The 20,754-nt window shown below is 43.3% G+C and overlaps 1 protein-coding gene across 2 annotated transcripts; it reads right to left on the reverse strand.

Annotated features, from left to right (window-relative positions):
- Positions 1 to 169: 169 nt before the first annotated feature.
- Positions 170 to 19,744, reverse strand: mkln1 (muskelin 1, intracellular mediator containing kelch motifs). Of its 2 annotated transcripts, none has more exons than XM_070853585.1 (18): positions 19,665 to 19,744; positions 18,500 to 18,569; positions 16,074 to 16,216; positions 13,260 to 13,348; positions 13,039 to 13,148; positions 11,713 to 11,905; positions 11,471 to 11,548; positions 11,110 to 11,175; positions 8,271 to 8,383; positions 7,709 to 7,921; positions 7,365 to 7,583; positions 7,087 to 7,216; positions 4,185 to 4,332; positions 3,580 to 3,694; positions 2,712 to 2,851; positions 2,172 to 2,274; positions 1,587 to 1,641; positions 170 to 1,506 (listed from the first exon to the last, which is right to left on the reverse strand). In XM_070853585.1, the coding sequence occupies exons 1-18, from the start codon at positions 19,742 to 19,744 to the stop codon at positions 1,385 to 1,387; spliced, it is 2,187 nt and encodes a 728-aa protein (XP_070709686.1). In that variant the 3' UTR covers positions 170 to 1,384. The 2 variants fall into 2 exon arrangements, with proteins under 2 accessions (XP_070709686.1, XP_070709685.1); XM_070853584.1 differs by having other exon boundaries at positions 11,432 to 11,548.
- Positions 19,745 to 20,754: the final 1,010 nt, after the last annotated feature.

The raw sequence follows: 20,754 nt of genomic DNA on the forward strand, positions 1-20,754 counted from the left end.
TAACGGATGCGGAGGCTCGGCTGACTCTGCTCAGTCCTGCTGTCCTCTTCACAAGTGTATTCAGCGGCACATTTGGGGATTTCGAGAAGGAAAAGGAACACTTCACCCACTAATTCCTCACACTGAAGGAACATCTTCTCAACGCAGTATGAAAAACGGACTTTTTCCCCCACTCTAATTGTAAAACTGAATTACTGGCACCAGCACTTCATTCACATACACACCAACTGGTTTGACCTCTTCCCATTGAGCGCGAATTAAACTTAGAACCAAAAAGCTACTATATGTGGACCCTGACTTTTTGATGAAGAGGGACAAGAAAGAATCGTCATGATCCAGCACAGGATCTGTTCAATCCAAAAAAGTCCTATATGTATATTTACATATTCTGTACATCATTTGACCTTAGAGTGAAGTTACATTAATTATTGAGGAGAAAAATTAAACTTCATCTTGTGTTTCCTGCAGTAAATGCTAATTTACCAGCCAGTTTTACAGGGATAACAACCAAAACCAATATAATATTTAGATATATATTAAACTTTATCTCATAGAATCATTTCTCTATTGTTCATACAACATTGTTACATTTTTAGCCTCTTTTTGCTCTGCACGGCTGCCACAATCATAAATGCAGGCATGTGTTACAGAAACGCAAGCTCACCAAACCACCAAAATTAAAACGTTTACAGAAAATTTTGCAGGAGAGATGCTGAGAACAAACAGAAGAGCTTGTAGCTGTGGAGAGTCAAGTGGTTTCCTGTGTCGTTAACACCGTCCCATCTTCAAATAAATTAACAACCAGTCAAGTTTAACTCAACTTTCTCAACAATTGGCCTAAACAGATGTCATCTCCTCATCTGTTTTCCTCTAACCATGTGGGGACACATGTGGTGGACTGTTTGGATGTTTGTGTGGTTGCAAAAGCACAAATCCAACACAAAAAAAGGAAAAGGTAGCAAACAAGTGTGTGCAAATTCTCTTTTTTGGCCTTAATTATTATTATTTTTTTTAGGAAAAACAACCAAATAAAGATAAGAAAACACAAGCGATGTTTGGCAGAGATTGGAGGAGCTTTGCATGCTCAAAAACATTTTCCTCAGCAAGAAAACCAAAGGAAAAAGAAAAGCACACACATCTCAGATGGTCGTAGAGTTTCGCTCATACCACAGTGTTGTTTATGTGCGTGTTTACGACTCTCACCGACGCAGATTGTGACAGCAGGAGGGTCCAGGCGAGTGGTGTCCACCAGTGGGGTTCAGGAGTAGAAAAATAACTGGTCTCTGTCTCCTCCGTCCCATCAGGTGCCTGGATGGGTAGGTGTTCGGTCGGTCCAGTGGCTGAGGTGATGGAGAGAGGGGTGGTGTGACAGAGGTGGGAGGGGCTAGAGCGTGATGAGGTCTACCAGGTTGCCCTTGGGTGGGGTCATGCTGTCTGGGAAGAAGTTGACGAGCGTGTCAAAGAGCTGCGTCCGCTGAGCGTAGGTCTGGTCCACGTCTGAGAAACCTGGGGGGTGGGGGGGGACATTGAGTGGACCTGGACATACAGCATGTGCGCTGTTACATGAACACAGATCAGGTTCTTACCCAGAGGGATGAAGTCAGAGCTGGACTTGAACAGAGCCGAAGGAAGGAGCTGGAACTGAAGCACAACACAAAAGGTCTGAGACACTTCCATGTTAGACGGTGCTGAACAAACACAGCCGCAGCAGATGGAGCTCCTGCTGCCGCAGCCACTGTAGCCATACAGCATACAAATGAGGGCAGAATGCACCTTCTCATTACACATCCATCTGGACAGATGGACGTTAGAGATTACAGCTCCGGCTCAAAAATAATGGGACTTCTGCATAGTTCAAACGAAGGCATGTTGGACATTCATGTCTTTTATCCAAACTTTCTCTGTGTCTATTAACCTCTCCCATACTGTCACCCATTTGACATCAAAACTCCATCTCCTTTATGCACCTGCCCCTATGCTGCTCCTTTTCCTCGTTTTAATCTCTCTTCTATCTTTGCCTTCTATCTTCCTTTCCCCCCTCACACGGTCATTTGTGTTTGCTCCTTTCTTGCCAAGAATATCACCAAAACGATCAAACACAAACCCTACGCTGACACGCAAGCTAACAGGGAAATATTCTAAAAAGCAATCCCTAAAGACAGGTCCAGTACCTCTTTGGTCTCATCAGGGTCTGTGTGGTCCACGGTCAGTGAAAGGTCATTCTGCAGGTATTTTAGCGCACTCAGTGGCTCTGATTGGGCTTTCTCTTCAAACCTGGCAAATCAAAAACACTGATGATAAATGTTACATGCACACAGACGGCTGCAATTACAGCAAGAAAACAATAGATGGCAACAGACACAAAGCAGAAACGGTCCCACATGGGACTCTTCAGTTTGTCATTACTTAGTCACTGCGTTTGTTTAGCTTACAGTGACTGACGGAAATGTTCTTATATGTGCAAGACTAACTGCAAACCACTGCTCTGCTCCAAGGGGAGATGTTCATCGACAACACTGTAAATGATAGTGTCCTGGCAGGTTTAGTGATAGAGTCTAGAAAGATGGCGACTAATCATTTAATGTGAATTAGTAACGACGCATCTGTATGATGGGGTAATCTGTACTGACATCAGTATTGACGCTGATAAAAATATATCAGAGTGTGGATCAATAAATGACACCGCTGCTGGAACTAACAAAGCTACAGACCTGTATTTCCTGATGAGGTATCTGCAGTGGCGGAGCAGGTACTCCTTGGAGGGCCGACACAGTTTGAGGGACCAGAAGTCATCTAGGCGCATCTTGGGAGAGCAAGACTTCCCGGGGTTTCCGCCAAACAGGTAATGCACCTGGGAACACACGGGAAATACACAAACCTCTAAGAACTGCAAAGACAATACTAACTAACTAAACCAACAAAACTAAGTCCTAGAGAGTGCTAAAAGTATGAAACAGTCTTAATGCGTACAACCATGTAATTGAAAAGTGATCTGAAGCAAACAGCTATATCAAGCAATCAAAGCCAACAATATAGGAAAACTATTTTGACACACACAGTATGTTGTTGAGGTTGGGGCCTGGTTTTGTTTAACCTGGATTTATAACAGCAAATTGGATTATTTCAAAGGCAAATTTGTAAATGTTCTTCTGCATTGATCGTTTTAGAGGAAATATTGTAAGGAACGAAGGAAACAACTATGTTTTACAAACACTGTAGTGGTTGAATTGGTTCTGTTTTTTTTACACATCTGAAGACTTCACATTCTTAGAGAATTTGAGTCACAACTCGAGTTACAATCCTCTCTCTTAGCTCTTGTCCTTTGCATAGAGTGATTAATTCTCTGACTGTCGTTTTTGCAGTCGAAATGTTGCATATTTTAGCTGGTGATGCTAAAGAAGACAGCTGTGATCAGGAAGCAGTGCCAGGAGCGTGAATCAACAGCTCATTAGGAGACATTAACTTGAAGTGAAGCTGTAGCTTGCCGTCAGAAACACTATTTTAATGTTTATCATGACATCTGAGTGTTGGTGTACTAAACAGGAGAGTGTGTGTGAGAGTCTAAGCGGTGTGTGTTACCTTATGCATCTCATCGTAGACCAGCTGGTGTGCAAAGCGTGGACACGGCTCCTCCTCCTGCAGAGCCTTACTCTGGTTTTCTTTCACAGCCTGATCGTTCTTATACACACATGACCTGATCAGGAAAACACACACACGCGCACAGAAATAAAGAGGGAGAGAGAGCAATTATTGATGACAAAAAAAAAAAAAAAAAAAACACTTTTTGAAGCTGTGCAACAGAGGATAGAGGACAGGTCAACATAATACTGGAAGTGTCTCTGGGCAAAGAGTATAAGAACATTTTCTACAACCAGTGCACTAGAACAGTGAGGGCTGCAGTCTGTTCTTTCACAAACACTGATCCAAGCATGACATGTGCATGTGCGCACACACTCACAGAATCACATAGTTTCTGGGAACATGCAGTTCCTTGGTGGTTGGCTGAGAGGTCAGGAAATGCTTTCAAATGTGACACATTCGGAGTGAGAGCATGTGTGTTGCTTGCATGCATGCATTCTCTCTGATCAGTTGAGGTGAACATCTTGGCCACAAAGAGCTGGTGTGTGTGAAAGTACTTCCTGCGAGAGAGAGTGTGTGTTTTTATTTCTCATGTTCTCTCTTACCAGTTGTTGCGGGCGATGTCATAGATCCAGAAGGAGTTGCGGACGTTCTCCTCACGTTTGTCCTTGTCCTTGCTGAGTCCAGACAGGACGTGGATCTCATTGAGCTCAGGGTCGATGGTGGCTCTCTGGGTAAAGCCCGTCATTGGCACTGTGGGGACACAACAACAACAACAGTAAATCAAAAGAGAGGTCAACTCAGAAATAAACATTTCAGCCTAAAGTAGACCTGATTCAGCTGAGACAAGAACATGACAATGTTATCCAGGTCAGTATTTGTTAGCAAGGCTGATGAGCCCCATCAATAATACAACTCTCTCAACCCAAAATATAAAATAAAAATAAAAGTTAAAAAAGTAAAGCTAAAGAAAACTGCTTGATACACAACACAGCAACATGCCACCATGGCAACAAGGTCCGGCACAGACAGAGTGAACAGCATGCAAATTCAGCTGGGTGTGATGCAGAAACACTACCACACACTGTTCTCCTGTGATTACAGCGAGACCTGCTCTGGGTGGAGCCAAGCACCACAAGTCACAATTCATTTCCCTGGACAGGCTAAACGATTAGAACATTTCCATCATCCCTGGAAGTGGAAGCCTCTATCACAGGACAGATCTGATTAAACTGTGTTATGGGTGCATGCAGGGGTAATAGTGCGCTTATGTTGTTCAGTACTACAAGCTTCCTCATAAATATGTTTAGTGAAATCATATAAAAATCCTGAATTCCTGAATGGTTGGGTCTCTCTCTTAATTAAGAGTTTGGTCTAGACCTGCTCCTTATGGAAATGAATTGGTGCTACATTAACAAAGGTTGATTGATTGATATACTGTTGTGTTTCAACATCATCCAGCCTCATTATCCTTGTCATCTCTGATAAATATTGTACCAACAGTAAGACACAGCACTAAAATGCTAAACAGTGATTCCATTTTAGGTACCTCATTACATATATTTCCTGTAAATTGTGAACACAGTTCATATTCATTCATGATAAGCTGCAGCCAGTGCGACATTCAACTGCCTCAGCATTAGAGAGTATACAGAAGTACAGAACTCTCTGAGGCTGAAGGCTCAATTTATCCTAAATTATTCTCCCAACTGCAAACATCCATCATATACTCCAGTGTTAGTGGTTAAGCTGGAAGCCAAAACCTCTTAGTATAATTCTTATTTAACTCAATTTAAAACCCACATTTTAAATCAATTTTAACTAAATTAAATTGAAATGGTTTGGATATAGCCAGGTTTTAACTTCTGTTTAACAGGTTGATCCAACTGGTTCAACAATGCAGTCCTAAGAGTTTCAATGTAGAGACTGTCCCTAAAGAGACATTTAACTGGTAGTTTTAACACACTATTTTCCAGAGGTTTCTCTGAAGGGGAAAACAGAACGTGAGATTTATGAAGCAAGCTTCAGAGACCCTGACGACAAACAGCAATTGTGATTCACAAAGAATATCTCCCTGTGCCGACACTATTTTTAACATAGAGGCAAATCTGAGAGTAGCCTTCTAATGATACACTGTGCTGCCACTGGAGGGCATAACCCACTGCATTTCATTAACTACAGAGATATCAAGATATCATGGAAATGATCTTTATTTGACCAAATCTCCCAACTGAGACCAGACCAGACCAGAAAGACAGAGGTCAGTCCTCCCACACAGAGTCTGGGTCAGCACATGAGGACTACCAGGATGAGATGCCTCTCTGGCTCTGAGCCTTGCTTGAGCCCGGCTCACATCCACACGTAACACTGATTATGAGACAGACAGAACTGTTTGGGCTTGCTGCTTCCTTCCTGCCAAAATACATTCTGTTCTTTCTTGCTCCGTTTCTCTTGTGCACCAATTTCAATTTTCCTACTCTCTCTCCCATATTATCACCAGACTTAGATTGTCTCTCCCTGCCTGGCTCTGGCAGGACAGAGGTGAGTGGCCAGCAGAGTGAAGTCTATTTGATGTGGAGCTGAGAGCGCAGCAGCGGCCTCAGTCAATCTGTCTTTCGGGGCAGGAAGTGTCTGAATCAGTCACATTTTCTCTGACAGAGGCAAAGAAGCCAACAAACACACGAAGCCCTACACACTCTGACTGCAGTAGCAGAGATGTCATAATCGCAGGTTGGTTGTTCTGTCTGATAGAACCACAAGTTTAAGTTAAACAATAGCCATGCAAACAAGAACAAATGCACAGTCAACACACACTGGAGTGATTGTGGCTGTGAGATAAAAGGTGGAGCTCTGGGTTGAAAACAAGAGGCCAGAACAGCAAAGTAATGATGCCTTGTAGAGAACTGAGTAACAAAATATGCATATAATGAGTTTGTGAGTAATTAATGGGAATCAAATTAGCCTGGACTAATCTTCAAATTGCTGATTAAACCAAATTTATTGGGACTAAACTGCTTCACCGCACATGTACATTTGGGAGGAAGTTTCTAGGCAGTGCTGCTTTGGCATTTTCTTTCCTTTCATTACATTACACACTGAGAAACTGATAAAGCACCCAAACCGAGAATATCAATCTAGTGAGTTTCATCTTTTTAACGCAACACCAATATTTAGGAGCCTTCACTGTGTTTAGAATAAAGAACATCAATCACTTGTTGTAAACTTGTTTGGAACACTTTGGATTAAATCCCACTTGGTCCCATCTTCAAGAGTTTTAGGATTTGATCAACAGCAGAATTTGACAAAGCATTGGCATAGGTTTAGAATACACCCATTCTTAGTGAAAAGTTTAAATAACTTTGACTCTATACTGAATTTCCTTGCATGGCACAACCACAAAGGTTTTTAAGGCATCTTGTCCAACATTAAAATAATCTTTCCAAATTATGTGCTAGACGTTTTCTCCTGCACAAAAGCAAGAACTGTATCATGGAGGATAAATCTTACCCATGCCTGAGTCCTTCTTGGTGCCATCAGATATGATCTCTACATGGTCTCCGTCCACATCATAGCTGAAGAAATCATTGAGGTACGTCTTTGACCTCTGACCTCCGAAAACGTACAGACAACGGTTTCTCTAGTGAAGGAGAAAAGTGATTGCGAGGTATAGGAAACAAAGAGGAAAAGATAGAGAAATAATCTTATCCAATTGACCAGACAGAATTATCCTCACAGCAATACAAGTAAACCCCAAAGGTGTTTTCAGACTGGCAGGCTGGACTCACAGTGTGGAAGAGCATGCAGTGCCCGATGCGGGACTGGATGTCCTCTGGCCCAGCGTTGCACGAGTCTTCTCGCAAGAGGCTCCACGTTCCAGCCTGGCAGTGGTAGGCATACAGGCCGCTGAACTGGGGCTCTGACCGACTGTCCTCCACACTGCCATTACATGTCAGGATGCGACCACCAAACGTGTAGATCATGTGCTTCTCCGAGTCCATGCACATCTGTGGGAAGAGCGGGGGCCGAGGACAAAGACAACAAGTGACAGAGGAAGCGGGAGGTGTGAGGGTTCAGACAGAATGAAAAATGAGGCGTCAGGGAGGTACAAATGGAAACGTTTTCCAGCTACCTGGTGGTCAAACACCAACTTTGGTCCGCCATCGGCTGATGTGTCCTCACTGAGGAGCGTCCAGGTGTTGGCATCAATGTCGTAGCGGTAGAAGTCGCTCTTGAGGGATTTGCTGTTCCTGACGCTTGAGTCCAGGTACCGGCCCAGCGTGTAGATCTGACGCCGCTGAGAGTCGATACACATCTTGTGGCATGAACGGGCACTCGGACCACTCTGTTTGATACGCAGCGAGACACACGTGCATAGCTTTTCAACACTTTTACAACAATAACTAGTCGTGATGAGTGGGGTATTGTCTGCTATAACTCTGAACACTCGATAGGTTTAAAAGAGGAGAACTAAAGAACTAACATAAAGCCAAACCATACCTAATATGTCATCTGGTTTTATAACCATAAAAATATAAATATAGCTCAAAACACTGGAGTATGATGAAAGTTTAAGGTCTTTAAGAAGTAAACATTGCTACAACTTTTTTTTTTTTTACTCTTTTTTTAGATGAATATAAGATTTTTGGTATGTATTGGTGAAATCTGTATTTTCTGCTAAATGTTTGACGCACCTCTTTTTCAGTGTCTCTGGAGATGCAGACCCACTGGTTTTCCTGAACACTGTAAGCCCAGAAGTCAGCCAGGTCCTGTGTGCCATCCCAGCCCCCAAACAGGTACACGGTCTCTGCAGGGAACAAACATTGCTGAACGAGTGGACAAACTGCAACTACACAGCATTCAACACTTCTCTTCACGTGCATTCTGCTTTGGAAAGCACTGCCGTCAACTAGCTACACTCTACCATCCCTCCACTCAGTAGAAAGTGTCACACGCTTAGTTCCTGTGAAAGTTAGGCTTTAGTCTGATCACCATCAGTTCTTCCTCCTGTCCTCTGCTGATGCACGTGCCACTGGTTAAGGGTGGAACTCAGCTTTGTCTCAGCCAGGTTTACAGGATTTTGCCAAATTTGAAGAATCATGGCAAACTACGCTTAGCCCATCTACAGACTGCTTATAACATAATTCACTATTAGCTGAGCTAGTGTGCTGCGCTTGTGTAAAACACAGTGATGTTGAAAGAGAGACGGCAGATAGGGCAGATGCAAGTGTAGCTGTCAGCTCAGGTAACATTAATCTTTGAGTTATCTACTGTTCATTGACTTTACTCCGGGGGTGTGTGTGTGTGTGTGAGAGAGAACAGGGGAGAGCTTGAACAGCATTCAGCACTTCTCTTGAAGAGAGTTTGGACATTGATAATAGATTACACCAAAACGTTACAGATAAAAGAACCAATATTGTCGGAGCTTACCAATACCACGGTCTTCAATAATTTAGCTTTTGGTACCCATACCAGTGACCATAACACAGCTGTAGGGAGGACGGTGATCGTAACAAGGACAACTGCTGATTTTAAGACATTTGGGACTGTCTAGCATTTGAGAACTACTCAGTGACAAGGTTGCAAAAGATGACATGGCGTTACAAAAAACCAACAGATGAGTTGTGATGTACTACCTCTTTATAACACACTTGTGTTGTGTCTCCAATGAATACGCTTGTTAGTCTATGCTGTGCAAACATCATTGTTTGGGTCAAATACAGGCCAGTGCAGCTCAGGCAGATGGGGGCTGTGGGAAGTTGTGATTGTATCAGAGTCTTGTGTAGGAGGGAAGAAGTTGTGCCATTACTGCTACAATTCCAAAACAGAGTACAGGCCAGAAAATGAGTTGTGAAAGCCAAAATGTATTCAATGAGTCACTGGTAATGATCAGCAATAGGCTCATTTTGGGCTGAGTATCAGTAAAAATACATTTTTAATACATCAGTTTAAGATGTATCAGGGTCATCATCCTAATGGTAAGGATACTGTGACCATATGTGTGCCTATAGGGCCTGAGGTAAACCCAAACTTTGTATACCTGTATGAACAAGCCACTGGGATCTGGAGTGCTCCAGTGAAAAGAATGGTGACAAAGAAAAAAACCCTTACACAAGCTAACACCGCATGACATTTAAAGCCATACCTCATGTGAAGACAGACATAGCATTTTGGGCTAGACACTCTATAATCATCTAAACAGGTTCAATTCTCAGTTGGCATGCACTGAGAATCAAAAGGGGGTCAGGTGGTGATACATGGCGCTTTTCCACAAGCACCTCCTCGGCTCGACCTGTAGGGTTTTCCACTAGGCGATAGCACCTGTTACCAGGCACTTTTTTAGTACCTACTCGGCCGGGGTTCCAAGCGAGCTGAATCGAGCCGAAAATGTGACATAAGCAGACTGCAGGCCACTGACTGGCCAGGGAGTGACGCCACTGGATGAGTCATGAGAGCGACTCGTTCACAAGAATCAAACCCGCCGTTTTTAAAACCCTGGAAACAGCGACCGGGCGTTTTTATTATTTCTGTGAACGAGGTAAACGGATACACGCAAACCAAACACTCCACGTCCTTAGTTGTGTTTGCGTTTGTGCCGCATACAAATTACGCCACCGGAGTTTCGGCCCGCCTTGCTATGACGACCCCACCCACTTTGAGGTGGTACGCTACTGTAATGGAAAACGACCCAATCCGAGGTGAGGAGAGTAGAGCTAAAACTGTGTGATGGAAAAGCGCCAAAAGGTGACATCAAGAAAGAGAGAGATCATTTTCAAGGCCAACACATTTAAAAGACAAGCCCTGTGTTAAGAGATATACCCGTCCTTTGACAAGTTCCATAGCAATCAAAATGCAAATTAAAATAATTACTGCCAATTGAGAAAATGGGATCAGAGAAAATAAGTGACAGGATGGGGACAACACAAGACTGGTCCAGGTGGAATCATTTATAAAAGCCATGCCTTGTGTTGAGAGACACAAATTCTTTGGATAAATGCTCCATCATAATCAAGAGAAAATAATTAGAGAGAATCAAAATGGGATCAGGATCGGGACGGAAAGAACAAGTGACTAAAATCATTTGGGATCTCCTGTATCAACTCCTACCGTCAGCTACTGCTACCAAAACACTGAAGGCGGTATGTGCGGTCTGAGACAGAGGGATGCAATGACTTCTCTCACGTCTCAAACAAGTTGCAGACACTGCATCACTCTCTCTCTCTCTCACAATGCAGGCTTGTTTTTCAGATGGCCAGCGGGCAAGTACACCACCAACAATGTGGCCAGATACAGAAAAAAACAATAGTTGTGTGTTTCTGTCAAAACAAAAGTTCTGATTAATGTGCTTTTACAAAGAAATGCCTTCAAGACTATTTTGTTTTGGAGGAGAAGGGCTGGACATGGAGAGGGTGGGGAGGAGGGGGTTAATTTGATTAAACAGTAATAGAAATTTGCGTTCCAAGTCTGCGTAGGAGGATATGAGTCATAGAGTTGGTTAAACAGCCAAGTCATAACACTGACTGCGTGTCTCACCAGTCTGGACGTCAATGACCATTTGATGTCCTCCCCTCATCCCTGGCCTGTTGTCGTCTCCATCACCTGCAAAGAGGAGAGAGAGGAAGGACGGCACAAGGATGGTGTATGAGCATGGGAGGTGGAAGATGACGCAGAGGAAAGTGACAGAGAGGATATTGCCAAATGGGTGGAACGATAGGAGGAGCAGAGGGCATGAGGGAGGGAGGGAGGCAAGGGAATACGGCATGGTTTCAGTTACAAGGCCACAAAGATCTCAGGTCGTGCTGAAATGTTTGATTGACGGATCGGGAGTGTTTCCCGCTTGAATAGGTTGTCTCACTGTTCATGTCGTCTCTGTTGATTTCTTGGGCGCTTGTACCTTTGTTGCATTTCGGGATGATCTGATTCCACCTGGGCTTGTACTCCTGCTGGCTGATATACTGGTTAAACAAACCGTCTAGCAAGAGAGAAGAGGATCAAATATGGCAAAATCACCATTAGCCCATGCAGAAATCACACACATATGATCTGATTTACAACTATTTGATAATTCAAAAGAAAATATTGAAGTAATCTTTAATTCATGTTAATGTTTTAACTCTAGACTCATGGGCCCAGTACCTCTCACAGCTTTGTCTATGAGCTCCTCACAGGCATCAAAGTCTCCTTGCAGCACCAGCCGGTCGTGCAGGTGAGTGAGCATCGGGTGCTCCAATGCTATCCGAGTCTTCTTCTGCAGTGACTCAAAGGCCTCTGTGTAGTTGTGTTGTCGGAAGTGCTTGAGGCAAAGGCGGATGGCTTCCTGTTCTCTGTACTGCAAGGGCATGGTAGAAACAGATCTGGGCTCAAATCAGACCACAAACTAAACCCACAGCTGGCGGCCACACCTTTGGAGCCATTTACTCAAAGGTGATGACAGTCCCATCTGAACTTGGGTGACATGAAATAACACCAAAAGCTTGCTATTAAACCTCAACACTTTTTTGTATCAACCACCTAATGTTGGCACCAAATGCTTTACTTTTTAGATGCGTATACTTGCTCAAGCATATCAGAATTTAAATTGTACATTCATATTAAGTTCTTACTAACTATAAAGGATACTTCTTGGGTCAGTTTGAATTTCTTGTGTCATTAGACTTTTTTTTAGTGATGTGCTCCTAGAACTCAGGAATAATGTTATTATAACCAATAGGAATGCTGGCCAGTACTATGAAAATAAGACCGAAGTTCTAATAAACTAAACTTTATCCAAGCTGCAAAAATTCAACAGTGCTGTCTTAAAGGATAAATCCAAATAAAAGAGGAAGAACTTCACTGCACTTGTATTAAAAATAAAACAACGCCTGGCCCTACTAAAACTTCTTCCATTAGTCATGAAGCTGCTTGTTAGGTGTGGAATTGTAATTCACTCCCACAACAAAAAAAACTGAGCCAGCACATTTAGTATTAGACAAAAGAAAATGGATGTCGACATTCATCTTGACGAAAGTAGCCAATATTTGGAAAGTGCAGCACAACATGAACTGAAGTCAAACTGCAGTTTGTAATGAATGAATGAATTCTGGTATCAATAAATCACACGCAGGAGTTCAGATGAAGTTCATGTTGACCCACTGAATTTAAAAAAGGGAATGTAAATGGGAATGTAAGATGACAACTTAATGAAACGCTTCCCAGTTGATGTGCTACTACTGAGTCAGTGTGGCTTTCATTTACAATCCCTGCTTTGGTTGTAATTTAGACAAAATACCAATTTACAAAGAAATCAGCTCAAACTCTAGGTGTGATGGTATCATTAGCTGCCTTGCTCAAGGACATTTGTCTTGTTAAGGGACACTTCAGAGGTGTCTGTTGCAGAAGTTTAGTTCTCCTGGCAGCTGATTAACCAATGTGATTACATAATCCACTTTTCTAGTCTGAGCCACTCCAAGGTTGTGTGCTTACCTTGCTGTACCAGTTAAGGCAGGGCTGCACCACATCAGGATCTTCGATACCGTGCAGCTCAATGTACCAGATGCTGAAATTAAAACTTGGACCCCAAGACATCAGAGGCACTGTGGCAAAAAAAGATGGAGAAAGAAGAAAATAGTGTAAAAAGACAGAAATGTTCACTGTGTAAGACCAACAAAAACCGCAGACACTTGACGAACCAAATAAGCTCTTACCTATTTTGACAAATCTACAAGGAAACATCTGCTCGTCAATCTTGTGCTTTAAAGTGAACGTTTCCTTGTTGTAGTCATTCTTAAGGCCACTGGAAGAGAAGGAAAAGTCGTTTCACAAATCACATTTCTGAGCTAAGATGCCTACTGTATCCATGTGCTAGTAAATTTTGGATAGTCGTCCAAATGTGGCAGTTAACCAAACTTCATTTGTCAGTTTGACAGTTGGCAGTCATGATCTGTCCTCCTCTTTAACAAACAGGCAGTCTGGTAATGTAGTGAATGTAGCTGACTGCTGCGATGCGCCAAATACTGAGATGACTTTCCTATAAAATACAAGCCTTCCAGTAATATCTGATCTTGCATTCACAAGAACTGAATACAAATTCAACCAAAAGATTGCAATTTTGCCAAGTTCCCATAAAATTTCTGTACAAAACCGTCAACATGAAAAAGGCTTGGAAATTTTGCTCATCACTGCCACCATACAAACCAACTTTTTCCTCCAGATTTCAATACTTACATAAATATGCCAGGTAAGAGATTGGTGCTCTGTATATGCCTAATAAAAGTCAATATTATACACCAGTGATTGCTCAGTCACTTAATATTGAGTGGCCAGCCTACTATGACTGAATGAATATAACTGAGAATTAAAGCTGCCAGCTGTGATGAGTGGGCCCTCGCACCTCTGCACCCATCTGGGGGTGCAGCGGCCACATCCCGTTGCTGGACGCGACCGTTCTACGTAGCTTTGAATTTTCACACGTTTCAGACACAGCATGCGTCACTTCCTGTGTTCTCTATGTGGCGCTCAAGAACACCCACTAATCACGTTTTATATTCCAGTATATGAAGTGAAGTGAAATGAAAATCTCATGTAAATCAAATGATGACTGGCACAGAAGGCTTACTTCTTGTTGCCAGTAGATGGTGTAATGACTGTGCTTGCTATTGGCATGTAGATGTCTTCACGCCGGGACTCTTATCAAACCTGTGAAATTTGGGGCAGATTGGACAACGTACACTGATGTTACAACGACTTCCTGTTTCATGGCGAAACATGGAAATTCGACAGCTCGCCACGGGCACGCTGTTCGCGTTTTGTACAGACCATCCACAACTTTTCATCGTCAAGGTCTTTTCTACACAGTTAGCAAGTTTGAGGTGGATCCGATCGACCCCCTTGGACTAGTTTATCAATTTACAAACCCATTAAATGGCCAGAAATGCACCAAAATTTCATATTTAATTTGCCCGACTGGCTGCCAGCTGGACTGCATAAGAAATCTGGCCTCACTGTCCACCTGGAGGCCTGCAGGGATCACATGTCTTCCTACAAGGAGGCTCTCTCTCAAGAGCCAAGAAGCAGTACTTCTTCACTCTCATCACTAGCCAGCAAAACCACCCAAGATTACTGTTCTCTACAGTCAGACGCCTACTTCGCCCCATTGACCTCCGTCTCCCCCACGGCAACCCCAACCTTTGCTCCAAGTTTCTTCCATAAGAAGGTTGATGCTATCCATCAGCAACTCCTGGCACCTGCCTCCGTACCTCACATTCCCTTCCATCCTCCTCAACCGCCTCTCTCACCACCTTGGCATCACAGGCACAGCGCTCTCCTGGTTCCAGTCCTGCCTCTCTAACAGAAAACACTCCATCAGCAACTCATGCCCCCCCCCCCAGCCCCGGTCAACCAAAGACCCCTCCTCTTCATCATCTACATGCTCCCTCTTGGTCAGATCATCCGCAAACATGGTCTAAGTTTCCACTCCTACGTTGATAACACACGGCTCTACCTCAGCACAAATCCATCCACTCAGCTTCTCCCCCGCTCCCTGGTCAACTGCCTGCAAGACATCAAAGCCAGGACGACAACCAACCTCCTCAAATTCAAGAGCAACAAAACAGAGCTCATGGTTGTGGCCCCCAAGGTGCTACTTCAGAAGGTCTGAGATCTGCTTCTGGATATTGATGGGTGCTTCATCTGCCTGTTCCTCGAGTTCCGCAACCTTGGCGTCATCCTGGACTCCACCCTCTGTTTCCAGCCGCACATCAAATCCATCATCAAGTCTGCCTTTTTCCACCTCAAAAAACATCTCCAGGCTCTGATCATCACTCTCAGACTCTGTGGGAGAAACCGTCATCCATTCCTTCCCGTCTTGTTATTGCAATGGAGTCCCTAGACAGGCTCCAGTACGTTCAGAACTCTTCCTTTCTCTTCTTGCTCTCTGTGTAAAGCGTCCTTGAGTTTCTTGAAATGCACTATATACACATCTAAGTTATTATCATTATTGAATAACAGACACATTTTTTTGCATTGTCTGTCCACAACTGAACTCCACCCACATACCAAACAGCACATAAAAATGATGTTTGTCCAAGTGCCACCCTTTTCAGTGACAAAATGTGTCCAAAATGTCCCAGTTTGTAAAAAACTGGGAAAGCAAAAAGCCAACTAACACCTCAACGGGTCATTAAATTCAAGTGGTGAAAGAATGCCTTTAAGGTTAGTACTGGAAGCAATAACAGTCCTGTGGAATCAGAACCAATGCTATCAGATCAGCTCATCAATAATCCAATTTTCTTTATTGCCTATGGGATATTATTTCCCTTTAAGTTATCCTCTGAGGTAGAGCTTACTCCCAGTTGTGTATCATCCAATCAAGCTCCATACAATCCCAATTTTTCTCATAAAATAACAAACGCATGCCACAAATGGCATTGCAATAGGACATTGATGTTGCAGAAAAATCAGTATTTTCAGATTGCAATAATGACAAAAACATAAGCAGTTGGACTGGCAAAACATCTCACCTGGACAAAAGCTCTGTCATGTTCTCTTCACTCATCCCACCAAACACTTTAAACTTCTTCAGGTTGCAGACATGAGTCTTCTCATACTTCCCAAAGGTGATGCTCTGAACAATTGCCGGCCTTTCCAATTTCAAAATTAAAAACTAAAGAAAAGAGAGAAAAAGAGAGAGGAGACATGAAATAGACTGAAGGCAAAGAGCAGAGTTATGCAGTGTGTGGAGGACTGCAGAGAATTGCCTCCACTCATGGCAGCCCAGCCACTGTGAAAAGATTTGCTCATTATCTAAACGACTATAGCAGGGTCAATCTACTGCGTCAGGTAAGTGGCATCACATATAATCTATGAGTCGCATCCACATGTCACTGGTGCCCTAACAAGCCAGGACATCCAATAACAAATCACCAGCAGCCATTAGGCCAGAACAAGCGGAGACCACAGGCCAGAACATTGATTAAATGTGCCACTGGAAAGCAGGCTTTTAACAAACCCAAGAGACCAACGTTTTCACATCCACTCATAAAAGACACATGTCCTAACAATGTCCTCTCTAATAGTATTAATCTGGGATGAAACTTTAATAAACACATTTCACTTTCATATTTCGACTAAAACCAAATAGAAATCACTTCTGACAGGCATTGATCTTGTTCTTTCACCACAGTTTGTCATAAGGCCTGATACTCCTGTAAAGCTCCTGCCATGACTCATACTCTCAGGGTTGAAATTTACAGATCCTTGCCTGTAATTTGGCCCGCACTTTGCTTTAATTAGGTAATGAGGAGAACAAGCTATTCTGGCCATTTGAGGGGCAGTGAGACAGACTGAAACAAGGCGTCTATGCTATTGTTTAGCACAGCCTGTATTACTGGGCTGGTCTGATATGAACAACATTGGGAGTTTCCAGATTAAAAAGGGAAATGAGCTACTTTCAAAGATTATGACTGTATTTGCTTCGTGTGAACATGCAGAGATCAATTACAACTAGTTCTTCACTCAGCTGATACCAATCAGTGCTACAACTATTCAGTACTAATTCATTCATTTGTTTCTCCTATTAATTGATCAATTATTTAGTCTATGAAATAGAAATCACTGAAAATGTATCAAAAATCCCGAGGTGATGTGTCCAAACTTCTAATTTTGCTTATTTCTATTGTTTACTAGCTTTACTATTCCAGCCATGTGTTTTACAACACAGAAACAAGAGAATGTTGAGACTGGCGTGCTAAACCCGACTTGGTGGGGTGGTTAACCATTGTTTTGAAAGTCTTCATTTCCTCTTGCCATACAACACTAACTTTCAGGTTTAACCTCAAGCAGTGCCTGCTGCTGCAGTCGGTCAATGAGTTCAAGCAATACAATGAGGAACAACCATTTCACTTTATGAAGAACGCAGACATTCAGACCTGCATGCTGCTGGATGACGTAGCAGAGAAAGCCTCACTACCTGTTAGGTGATCTAATTCTCCGTTTTTAAGCCATGTTAATGAGCGTTGTTGTGGAAACGCTCAGTTTCCATCACCAAGGTAAGTGCCTCATTGCACCACGTTGTGCTTATCTCACATAACACGCTTTGCTGTGTCTGCAGCATGGGCTCTGTTCAGGGTTGCTGTAAAGACTTCTGTAAAAATCTGACACACTCAACTCATGTTGACTTGAACAGCAATGACATATTACATACGTACAGTATGTCAGGGATAATGGCAGATGATAAGTCCATTATCAGGAATCAATAGATGATGGGAAGAGATCGACCATCTTTAGTCTGTCCTGCTCATAGAAACCTTTGGCTCAGCTATGTGCCAGAGAGCTAACATTATGCTTGCAAGAAGCAAAGTCAGTAACGCTGTATAAAGTTCACAAAAAGTAAATGTCATTTGACAGTACGTTTACCAGCGAGCCTAGCTAGCTAACCAGCCATGTCACTGTCCCCAAATGAATATTAAGATTTTCACAAACAAATGACAGGTCACCAACTGCAACTGCAGCCTGGAGTAGTGTGTCGAATAGGACGCGAGATATCACTTCTCAGTAGGTTCAGGAGGGCAGTGTACGTCCTGCAGTTTGTGTTTCACAGTCGCGATCCTGTTGTGTTCAGATGTTGGGACACTGTTGGAAATAAGCTAGCTTGTTAACGTGTTGGAATAACTTGTAAAGAGGCTCTGACTGGGCCCTTGTTGCTAAGGTTATGCATTCATTTAGAACAGTTTCACTAGAACTACCAAGTAGGTGTCCTTTATGTCAATGCTCCCTGCAGCCGGTCAGAGTCGAGCAGTCACCCAGAACGTGGTATAAAAACAAGCAAATCACAGGTCTCCCTGAACTTCACCGTTTGTTCTCCATGCACACTATCAACTCTCATGTCGAGCTCCATCCGGGAGAGGTTCCAGTGAGGAGCCAGTCTGGTTAAACAGCAGGAACCTACCTGTGGCGGGTAGTTGCTCTCAGAAGACCACCTGGAAGACTGATCATTAGGTTTGTCCACCAAGATATTCCTAGAAAACGCACAGAAAAGTTGTTGAATTTATTTACCCACGTGGGACATCAAACCAGTCAACTGCACAGCAAAGTTATGGCACAGGAAACACAGTTCACCACTGGGCAGGATGAACGAGGGGGGGGGGTTGTTTAAACTCCATCTAACGGGAAAGAAATCACCTAACAATACCACTGTTTCTGCGGACAGGCTGGATTGTGCTAGCAGGTGCAATGAGTCCATTTAATTACAACTGCAACGTTAGTATATGCTAGCAGGCTGTTGTTTTTAGCTGGCTAACATTAACGTCTGCTACAGCTGAACTATGTGGAGTCTGAACCAGCAACAGGCGAGTGCTCTAAAGCTAAGCGAGACTTCACTGATGAACACTACCAGCTAAAAGCGGTTATTAGTGTGTGTCAACACCAGTTTCAAGAGGTCAGGGCGGTTAGCCACTGTTGCTAGAGCAGAGCTCTTTTCTAGATAACAGCAGCTAGTTGCCTACTTTAGCTCTGGGGTCCAGTTAGCTAACGTAGAGGTTCGTTTTCATACATGAGAGGGTGCCGGACAGCACACTGCTGAACATCATTCTACAACACGGTGTCGTTTTGATGCCCTACTGGTCTACACTTGCTAGTACTTTGCTGAACTAGCGGGAGTATGAAGTACTGAGGGCTACTGGCGCAAAACAAGCGCTTTACAGGAGAAGAAAAGATAAGTTGTGACGTACACATAGCACCTACAACGAAGAGACAGTAAATAATAGACAAACTCTTATCTGTTGAATGATCCACATTGCACTGGTCGGTATCTACAAATTCCACAGACATATCTAAATGATGCATCGTCGTACATACAATGCTTGTTATACTGTTTACCACAAACGCTTCATTAGATCATCAGCAACATCACCATCGGGCAGCTACGTAGGGAAATCTAACGCCCCTATCGCCGCCGACAAAGCTAACGCTAACGTTAGCAGGGTCGGATCGCAGACGAGCTAGGCCAGTCGGGCCGGCTGGGACAAACACTGGTGCACTAAGGCTACAGCAGGCCGCCTGTACCCACGAAACCTAGCGCACACGCCAGGCCAGCTAACGTGTGCGTTACTCACTCAGGTAAATATGTAGAGGAGTAAGAGCTCCATTTAAAAACGCTGAAAGTGAGGACCCTGCTCTCAGGAACGACAGCCATCTTGTTGCAGAAAATAACAAGCAGAGGGAGGCTAGCAAGCGCGAGCGGTGACAGCCCTTAAAGAGACAGTGCCCTAAAACACGTCCATCGTAATGAACGTCAGGTGCTCACTGTGTCCTGTTTCTGATGTCATTAGGCTCCATCCAGACTGTGGGGCCGCAGGGCTGTGGTTGGATTGGCAGTTCAGCTTACATAGAAATAACATGATAAAAATCAAACAATAATACCTATTTCAAGAAACAATGTCCACATATCTGGGACCACCACAGACCTCACCGTGACACTTGGAGGCCCTACAGCAAAATGAGCTCCAGGGTCCCTTGATGAAAACAAGATTTAAAAAAAAATACCAATATGCAGCAAATATCAGATTTTCTTCAAACCATCTGTTGATACCACATCTGTGTCATTTCAAATATGTGGAATGTGCATAGTCCTGAACTTGGACACTGCCAGGGCTGCTGCTAGACTACAGCTCTGATGCTGGTTGGTTACCTCCATCCTTCCCCTGCATCCCTTAATGTTTTATCTTTACTATATATGTAATATTTCTTTTTGCTGCACACATTCCCACTCTGTTTTATACAGAATGTCTTTCCTATATATATATTTTTTGTAGTATATATTGTAATTGTGAATATGTGCCTTTTATATTTTTAAGCATAGTACTGGAAGGGGTAACAAAGCACAATGTATAATGTGACAAATAAAAACTTAATTTCTGTAGATGTACACATGGATATCTGGTAACAAAGAGTATGTTCCTGTTTGCTCACCATCAGGTGCACTATTAACACTGCTAGCCCTGTCTTGCCTCATTCTGTTTCTTTTTCTTTTTTGTCCAGTCACACCCCCCGTTGCGTCCTATCATGGGGTGGTTGTGGTTCAGAGGTAGAGCGGGTTGGCCATCCATTGGGTGATTGGTGGTTCCAGCTCCTCCGGTCCACATGTCGAAGTGTCCTTGGGCAAGACACTGAACCCCAACTTGCCTCTAAATCACAGTGTGAATG

Source organism: Pempheris klunzingeri, chromosome 22 (genome assembly GCF_042242105.1).
Source record: "Pempheris klunzingeri isolate RE-2024b chromosome 22, fPemKlu1.hap1, whole genome shotgun sequence".
Lineage (NCBI taxonomy): Eukaryota > Metazoa > Chordata > Actinopteri > Acropomatiformes > Pempheridae > Pempheris > Pempheris klunzingeri.

Excerpts from the sequence above, each read along its gene's own strand:
- mkln1 (XM_070853584.1), bottom strand. The coding sequence starts at position 19,744 with ATGGCTGTCGTTCCTGAGAGCAGGGTCCTCACTTTCAGCGTTTTTAAA. Across the intron at positions 8,384-11,109 it reads GGTCATTGACGTCCAGACTG|AGACCGTGTACCTGTTTGGG; the intron begins GTGAGACACGCA and ends TGTTCCCTGCAG. Across the intron at positions 2,275-2,711 it reads TACCTCATCAGGAAATACAG|GTTTGAAGAGAAAGCCCAAT; the intron begins GTCTGTAGCTTT and ends TTGATTTGCCAG.